At 47.6% G+C, this 9,432-nt stretch overlaps 1 protein-coding gene across 1 annotated transcript; it reads right to left on the minus strand.

Moving 5' to 3' along the window:
• Positions 1 to 7,789: 7,789 nt before the first annotated feature.
• LOC307091876 (protein rapunzel-like) lies at positions 7,790 to 9,432 on the minus strand (the record flags this gene model as incomplete). The annotated part of the gene is made up of 2 exons (XM_079758715.1): positions 7,790 to 8,483; positions 8,939 to 9,432. 2 exons carry the CDS (start codon positions 9,430 to 9,432, stop codon positions 7,790 to 7,792), a joined length of 1,188 nt encoding a protein of 395 aa, XP_079614841.1.

Below are 9,432 nucleotides of genomic sequence, written 5' to 3' on the forward strand. Positions count from 1 at the left end.
ACAAGGAACTTGCTCTGTAAATTGGAATATTGCCAGATCAAAGATTTACCGTCAATGATTCAAAGTCAAATCAGTAAGCCATCAGCCAAATAATTCACTGTAGAGGCCACTATAAGTTCCGTGGACTCAATAAAAGAGAGACCTTGCATTTTATTGACATTCTTAGGTTTAAAGGTCCTTAAACGAAGCATAATCATCTGCAGAATGCAAATGATTATAGGGGGTATTTCCTCATTTTATTGTCCTACTTATCCAAATGTATGTTGACGCGTGTCAGTTCCATACGTTGTACCCCCTAACTGACATCTCATTATACAACGTGAACAACAGCTGCTAGTTAGCTAGATATTGAATGGCATCAGCACCATCTAGTGGAGAGAAGTATTAAGCACTGTCTTCTACAAATAATGTATCTGGTCATTTTGGGAAACATGAATAATGTAGTTCTATCAGAACAAATCTTTAAATGCTGAAATCCTTCGCTGAGACATAAAAGTATCGATTTTGCAAGGTGCAGAAAGTAGATCATGCCCACATCCTCCTATTCCCCTGCATTTGGTTATTGCGACTACGCTCATCTAATCTCAAAATAGCAGAACGCAGCATCTCTGCCCTGGTCGTTTCCATGGTTATGAAAAAAAAAATCCCCATCACATCCGGTGCCTTCGCCCTCAGGACAAATAAAGCATGGTTGTAATTCCAACACTGACCGCGGGGGGGCAGTAGACCACCGACAGTCTGACCGCTTCGTCTCCCAGTGCAGGACCGGTAAATACACGCGCGTAGAGTGCACGCTCGCACGCACGTGCGCACTGAACCAACAGAGGCACTAGTTTAACTTACTGGGTGCAATAGTTGAACTTACTGTCATGTTCGAACCCCACTGTGAAGTCTATGTCACCACGTGTTGAACGCTACGGTGAACGCTCCATGTATAGAGGTCACCGCCTCTGTTGGTCTGTTGGTCTGTTGGTTCTGCCTCACAAGATGGCGCCCGTTGTGACGTCACTTTTCACAATCCCTATCGGTCTTTACATTTACATTCAGAAAATAGCAGATGCTTTTATCCTTAGAGACTTACAATAAGTACATTTGTCAGAAGAAAGAGAAACTGCAATATATTTCGGTCGGTACAGTAAGGATGTTTATAGAACCAAGTGCCAGGCACTAACAATCACTAGGATAACCCATTCCCCGTATGCAACAAAGATAGCTAGGATAAGATGCTACACAATGCTAAGTACTATTTTTAAGTGCCAGGGACCGGTATCGTGGTGACCTCTGACCTTAACGTCCACATCTGTATGCAGTGCAGACCGACATCTCGCTGCGGGTCGATGCGGCTGATCTGAGGAAACAGATCAGGGTTTACAAGCTCGGGCAGAGCGGCCAATCGATCGACAGCAGAGGCAGCTCCGACGGGATCAATGCTCGTACTAAAAACACAATGAAACCGTCTTCACCTCAATGGGAGAGGGGAAATCTAATTACCGCTGCCAAGAGGGATTAGGGTTCCTTATGTGGTCCCCAGTCCCCGCTCTGATCTCTTTCAACAACGAAGAATGGAGGTTTTGTGTTAGGCAGTGTGTTCTGAAGCCATCCCCACGCCGACAGTCTTCATGTTATACTCCATAACCTTAACCTCCAGGTTGTTTGTAGTCCTATTTCAGATTCTTATAACTGTAAGATAGTGACCAACGAACCAGATGATGTTTTCTTGGAGCTCATAGACTGGATGAAACCAGTGAATCTCACCCTAATGACCACATGTCAACCTAACCATCCGACCATCGTCTGGGTTAATGACCACCTGTTAACCTAATGCACTAGACCATCAGCTGATTAATGCCCACGTAGAGTTGTTAACCTACAGGTCTACAACATACAGGTCTACAACCATCCATAACGTTATTGTTGTACGTGGTTTACAAAGGGCTAAATATTAAGTATTATTATATTAGTATTCATATGTATTCATGTTTTGTGGTAATTGATATAAATACTGAGAGAGAGAGAGAGAGAGAGAGAGAGAGAGAGAGTTAGAGAGAGGGGGGGATGCGAGAACAAGAGAGAGAGAGAGGTAAACGATGCTGGAGAGAGCTCACATTTTACTGAACGGATCAATATACAAATTACAACCTTAATTCACTAATGGTTCTGTGGAGGAACTATTTATAATTGGTCTGAGAGTAGACCAACCTCTGGAGTATTCCGGTTCACCATCTCTCCCCCCTGCCTGTCTTTCTGTCTAGCTCCTGACAACACTCTGGTCAGAGCTGTCTGTCTGTCTGTCTCTCTACTCCTGATAACACCCTGGTCAGAGCTGTCTGTCTGTCTTTCTGTCTGTCTCTCTACTCCTGATAACCAGTGATAACCAGTAATCCTAGCTGTCTCCAGCACCGAACACTCTGTGGTCTCTGACTAACTCACAGCGTTTGGACCAAACTGTTTAAACGGCTCTAAATGTAGTGTATGACCCACGCAGGAAACGGGAACTCGTTCCTTTGTGATCTTCTTTTCTGAGCACTTCTGCATCTTAGTTGCTGACACACACATAATGCCCAGTGTGATAAAGTGTGAGAGCGGCTGGCTGTATATCACGCCATGTCTGTCCGTATCTCTTTCTCCTGCTGTTCTTTTCCTTCGGGATAATATCTTTCATGACTTCTTAGTGTCATTAAACCGTAGGGGCCGTTGATTGTGCGTCACGACAACATTGTAAGGGCTCGGAAAATAAACCTATATTGTTAATAACAAAAAAAAAATATTCATTACATTTTTCTAAATGCCCATATGAGAAGATTATAATATTGTGTGTGTGTGTGTGTGTGTGTGTGTGTGTGTGTCTGTGTGTGTGTTTTTGTGTGTGTGTCTGCATGTGTGTGTGTGTGTGTGTGTGTTTGTGTGTGTGTGCTTGAATTGATGCGTGTATGTTTGTGTGACTCATGTTTGCGTTGCGACATGACACCTTTTTCAAGACGCTTCAGTTGGAAGCGGGCATCATCTTATATAATATACCTAATGCTTTCTATAGATCATGTATGGCAGTATAAATAGCAGCCTACAGCAGCTTGCTGCAGACTCCCCCAGGCTCCAGAAAACCTCAGGCAGCCCAGGAGACTGTCTCTAACGATGCTTGCTGCAGCTATAACGTCAACCCTGTAAGATGTTTGTGTGTGTGGGTGTTTAAGTGTGTGTGTGTGTGTGTGTGTGTGTGTGTGTGTGTGTGTGTGTGTGTGTGTGTGTGAGTTTGTGTGTGTGTGTTTGTGTGTGTGTGTGTGTCAGTGTGTGTTTGTGTGTGTGTGTGTGTGTGTGTGTGTGTGTGATAGAGAGAGGGTGTGTGTGTGTTTGTATGTGTGTGGATTTGTGTGTTTGTTTGTTTGTTTGTTGGTTTGTTTGTTTGTTTGTTTGTTTGTTTGTGTGTGTGTGTGTTAACATCCATACCCCAGCATGCACTAGGTGGACGAAATGACGCGTTTATTTTCACTTAGTTTTAAACACTATAACCCTAGCCCCAAATCTTAACTGTAGAACATAAAACATACCAAAATACGGATGCCTAACCCAAAAACAAAAACCTAATTAAAATACAAAAGCAAACGCTAAAACAAAAAGGTGAATTCATATAAAAAACCATAATCCCAACTCTAAACTATCAACCTAAATCCAAAACCAAAACCTCAAACCAGACAGAAAAAATGTAACACTCAAATGTGAAATCCAATAATCAAAACATATTCCAAAGTTTTTAAGACATTTATTTGAGGTTTACTATGTCGTTTAACGCCTATATTTTGACGTGTGTGTGTGAGACGTTATTTATGTCTATATTTAGATGCTTTTTTACACAGGTGCTGGTGGGTGGAGGTGGTGGTGTTTGGTGGAGGTAGTATTGGGTGAGTATGGTGGTGTTTGGTATGTGCAGTAGTAGTCTCAGGTGTGTGTGCTGGTGTTGTGTAGAGGTGGTGGCGTTGTGTAGAGGTGGTGGCGTTGGGTAGAGGTGGTGGCGTTGTGTAGAGGTGGTGGCGTTGTGTAGAGGTGGTGGCGTTGTGTAGAGGTGGTGGTGTTGGGTGGTGTTAACACCACAGGCGGTGTGAGGACGAAGGTGTCTCAGGGCTCTGCTGGACTGCAGCCGGTGTGTCGCTGAACAAATGTTTTCCTGTGTTCATCAGGTCAGTCCTCAGAGAGCAGCACAGGTCGATGGCCGCCTGATGCTAACAGCATTATCCTGGGCTGCGATTGGCCGACACCAGCGGAGGCTCCCATTGATCCCGCAGCACTCTGCCATGCTGGATCAGCTCTCCTTCATTTGCGGAGGAAATATTGATGTTGGCTGATATCTGCTGTTGGACACCAGCTTTATGGGAGAGCAGCAGGGTATCTGATGGAGTATTTTTAGTGCTTCTATGTTTTGTCTCTGGGGTTAAGAATTGATATTTAATGTGATTTCCCGATGTTTCTGTTTGAAGAGTCAGCAGTCCCCCCCCCCCCCCTCTCCTACCTTGAGATGAGTGCAGGGAGCTGGATCAATACACCATTTGACTCGTATATGTTAACTGCTCATGCTGCGCCGTGAACGAACGACTGAATGGCTAACTTCAGGAGCGCTGTGTTGTGCACTTTATCCATTAGGCCAGCCCGGGCATTTAAGAAGTTATGTCCTTGTTATGACACCGTATCTCTCTTACTCAAGCCACTTATCGTTTGGTTTTTGTAGCGAAACCAATCGACCAATCACAGCGCCCTCTGTTGGCGAGGCATCTCTGTACCTCTGATTCCCGCTCGGATTTCAATTAAGACCAGAGCGAACCCGATCTTACCGTCTGGTTCACAATAGAATAAACGAGACACTGAACTCCACCCAGACCGTTAGGGTTGATGCAGAACCTCAGCAAGAGCCTATCCTGCAGGGGAAGAGGCTTCAGGATCAATACTCGTTAACTACCCAGCAGGCCAAAGCCCCCCACAGCCACTAATAAATCCACCGGTTCCCACAACAAGCCTCCTGCCCCCGTTCGTGTCTCCACGAGTGAAACCGTCCCACGATGCAACCCTCCACTCCGTCACTGTAGAAGGTAATCAGCAGTTGTGGTGGTGTGGTCACCTGATGCCCCAGATGGTCTCTTAGCCAGAAACCATCTGGGGAGTCGCCCTGGAAACTGTTTGGAGAAGAGCAGGGACTGTTGAGAAAGGCCGTCCGTGTGATGCACCATCCGTCGATCACCGTGCATCACATACCACGAAGGTCACGCATCAGGAAGATCACGTAGATCACAAAGAAGATCACATAGATCAAGAAGATCACGTAGATCCCGAATTTCAAGTAGATCACGTGGATGACGTAGATCAAGAAGATCATAAAGATCCCGTATATATAGATCATGAAGATCACGGGGATCTCATAGATAAAGTAGAGGACGTACATCAAGAAGATCACCAAGATCAGGAAGATCAGGTAGATCCCGTGGGTCCTCACGGGAAGCAGACAACCTCATAAACCGTGGTTGGCGCGATGTGTCGGTGGATGCTGAACATGAATTATCAATGAAGAGGGTGAATAACGAGGGTGAACCACCGTGGCTGACGTCTGCCGGTTGCGGGTTGTTTGAAGACGCCGTTGGTTTTCATCTGTGTTGGAAAAACCTCTTTGTTGTGTTGCAAAACAGTCATTCTGTGGGACAGGTTCCTCAGTGTTTTGTTTTGTCGTCTTAGCAGACGGATTTGGGTCTAAAGCGTCGGCCACGCCCATCCTTGAGTCTGGATGCATCCTGTGTCGGTTTCCTTATTCTGGGTTTGGAACAAAGACCCAGACAGCCGTGACGTGACATCGTGCCTCTCAGCTGTTAGTCATGCGTCTGGAGTTCCAGGAATAGAGAGATGGCGGCCTGTTCTGAGCAGGTGCATCGGTGGCGTTGATGCAGAATATTGCAGACACGGAACACTGTCAGGATCTTGGAAGAGAAATATATAAAAATGCAATGTCTCCTTTTTCCCATCCTTTTCCTTTAGATTTAGAATGATCCCCTTTCTAAAATATGTAATTATTATTCATATTCACATTTTATATTTCATTATTATTCATATTTTATCAAATAGATATTTGGCAGTAAAATGACAGTTGGACGTCACTGCAACAAGACATTGCCCAAACTGAGTTTAACATCACTTGATCACAAAGCCTCAATACTGAAAAATGTAACTGGTGAGAAAGATCCCTGATCACCAATAACAAACCTCAAACTCATACGCATAAAACAACAGCAGTTTCATTGTTTGTGTGTGTGTGTGTGTGTGTGTGTGTGTGTGTGTGTGTGTGTGTGTGTGTGTGTGTGTGTGTGTGTGTGTGTGTGTGTGTGTGTGTGTGTGTGGCTGATCCCAGAGCGGCACGGTGTTCCTCCCAGCGTTGTGTGCGTCGATCCAGGCGTGCCCGCAGGGCGCGCGCTGACAGCGGTGATGTAGTGCAGGGAGGTCTGGCGTCTGAAGACCCTCTCCATCTCGCGCCGGGCTCTTCCCCTGCAGCCCCGGAGGGGTCCATCCCGCTGAGTCAAGCACTCTGCTGCTCATCTGCAGGATATTAGCGCAGCCCCGGGTTATTCATAGACCATCAAACTGTATCTGCGCCCGGGAAACGCTGAGCACTGTGCGAATATCAATTCAATTAGCCCGGCGTGCCTGTTGCAGAGCTGAGCTTTATCATGAGGAGACGCCACCGGGGTGCATGTGAAACGAACGCACACAGCAGCTAGTGCACGTGCACGTACACAATGTAAAGTACAACACAAACAGGCACAAAAACACACGCGCACAGATGCGCACCTAGATATGCACTCTAACTCACACACACTCACTAAAACACGCAAACACACGCACACACAATATGCACTCCAACTCACGCACACACACACAAACACACGCACGCACGCACACACACAAACACACGCACACACACACAGACACACGTGTCCATAAAGACTATTTTACCTTCACATCTGATAAGCATATATCATTAACTGCTGTAATACGTAAGAAATGATGCAGAACGCTCGTTACTATGACATTTATTACGGTGATTCGGTTCCCGTCAGGTCGGTAACGTGATATAATATTTCATGCGCACGGCTCCATCGCTAGTAGCAACGGAGACGTGGTCGAACTCTGGGTTACGGTTCAACGGTAAACTGGTTTCCCAGAGTTTGAAACAAGGAGCACTTTGTGTGAGTCCGTCTGCCAAGTCCCCTGTTGTTCACGGTTGAAAGGCTGGCCTCCGTGTTGCCTTTTAGCGTTAACTAGGCCAGCATCTCTCTGACAAAATGGGAGCGCAGCTAGCAGGCGTAGCTTTAGCAGACACTGTCTCTTTGGTAGCCTACTGGAGCGATAGCTTGCAATATTTTGCATTTGAGACAAAACATTGAAACAACAAAGTAAACCGAGCATGTATTAGTTAATTTTTAGTCGTTATAATACAGATTTTATATGTTGTTTTAATTTAGTTTAGTAATAAATAAAGTTGTTAGTAAGCTATGAGTTTTATAAAAACAGCCTATATACATAAAAGTGTGTAATGTAGACTTTGAACATTAAAAACACTTTTAGCAGTTAGCAGCAAACAGAGAAATTGCATCAACGACAATTAAAAAGCTAGGATCTCGATGGAGATCCGGCTAAAAACAAGTGCAAAAAAAATGTAGATCCGCTTTACCTAGAAACTCCACGAAACACATCATCATCACAGCGCATCATAACGACAACGCACCAAAAACAACCAAACCCTAAGAAACAGAACCCCTGTCTACTCCGGGTGCACGCAGAGCGCCACGTTCTTGTGCCTCTCCCAGTAGTGCGCCGCCTCGGGGAAGCTCCACGCGGCCGTGCTCTCCTTGTGGCGGCTGACGGCGTGCACCACGAAGCCGCCCAGCTGCTTCTCCAGGACCTCCACCACGGCCTGGGCGTTCCCCTTCCTGCCCGGGCCCTCCATCAGCTGCTGGATCAGGTCTCGGGGGACCTTCCGGGGAGCGGCCCCCTCGCTGAAGGAGACCACCAGGTTGATGTTGTTCACCTGGAGCACCTCGAACCAGTTCCGACCGGCCACGTGGTGGAAGTGTTCCCCGGCCCTCCACTTGCGGTAGGCGCTCCCCGCGTGGTTGATGATCCTCACGGACCAGCTCACCCAGTCGTACTTCCCCGCCAGGAACTCCTGCAGAGCCTGGGCGATGTCCGCGAGCTCCTGCTGGTCTTTCTCCTTCAGCAGTCGCTCTGCGTCCATCTTGGCCTGCTCGGGGAAGGCCGCCACGCACGCCTCGATGGTGGCCTTCATCTTGGACTCCACCTGTTCGATCCGGTCACTCCAGTCCTGGATCTTCTCGTCCTCCTCGTCCTCCTGGGCGAGGGCGCAGTGGCCCAGCAGAGCGATCAGACCCAGGCAGAAGAGCTCCTTCAGCCTCACGCAGAAGTCCTCGAGGAGACGCCGGTTCCTCGAGACGTACCTGGGGCACGGCAGAAGAACCAGGTTATCGCTGGGTTTGTTCAGAACGTGCTTCTGTGGCAAAACTGAATGCAACAGTAATAATTAAGTGTTGAACCCTAGATTGGCACCGTTGGGTTACATTTACACTAACATTTATGGTATTTAGCAGGCGCTTTTATCCAAAGCGACTTACAATAAGTACATTTGTCAGAAGACGGAGAAAACAACACTATATCTCGGTCGGTACATTAAAGATGTTCATAGAACCAAGTTCCAAGCACTAACAATCACCAGGTTAACCCATTCCCCGTACACAACAGAGATAGCTAGGATAAGACGCTACACAATGCTAAGTACTATTTCTAGGGGCCAGGACGTTCAACATACGATAAGTGCGCACGGTTAATGGTAGGAGACATAACCTAACACTCATAGATCAGGTAATCAGAAAAACACGTGAAGAAGGACCGTCACCTCTCCACCACGTCTAGGACAGACTCCCCGAAGCTGTTGAGCCCCATCACCGCCTCGTACAGCACATGGAGGTTCTTCTCCCCTCCGGTCTGGGCGAAGTGCTCCAGGAACAGCCGGCTCTTCACGGCGTGGAACTCCGGCTTGGCCTCCAGGATGTCCAGGTACTTCCTGAACTGGTTCCTGACGTTCTCCTCCACGCCGAAGTACTGCGTGTCCAGCCTGCTCTTCCGCAGCTCCCCGTCGATGTCGTCCAGCTGGCCCGAGAGCACGTCCAGCCGGCTGCGCACGGTGAGGAACTGCTCCTTGACGTAGAAGACCTCCTTGCTCTGGACGTTGTGGAGCGCCAGGCGGAGCACGGGGGCGGCGGCCGTGCACAGGGGGAGGAGCTCGCCCACCGCGCTGGCCAGCACCTCGGCGCCGCGCTCAAACATCTCCATGGCCGCCTCGATGGCCTCCTTCTTCTGGGCCACGGCCCTCTCCAGGGGGACGCTCAT

The sequence above is a fragment of the Pollachius pollachius genome, assembly GCF_949987615.1.
Source record: "Pollachius pollachius genome assembly, chromosome: 1".
Taxonomy (NCBI): Eukaryota; Metazoa; Chordata; class Actinopteri; order Gadiformes; family Gadidae; genus Pollachius; species Pollachius pollachius.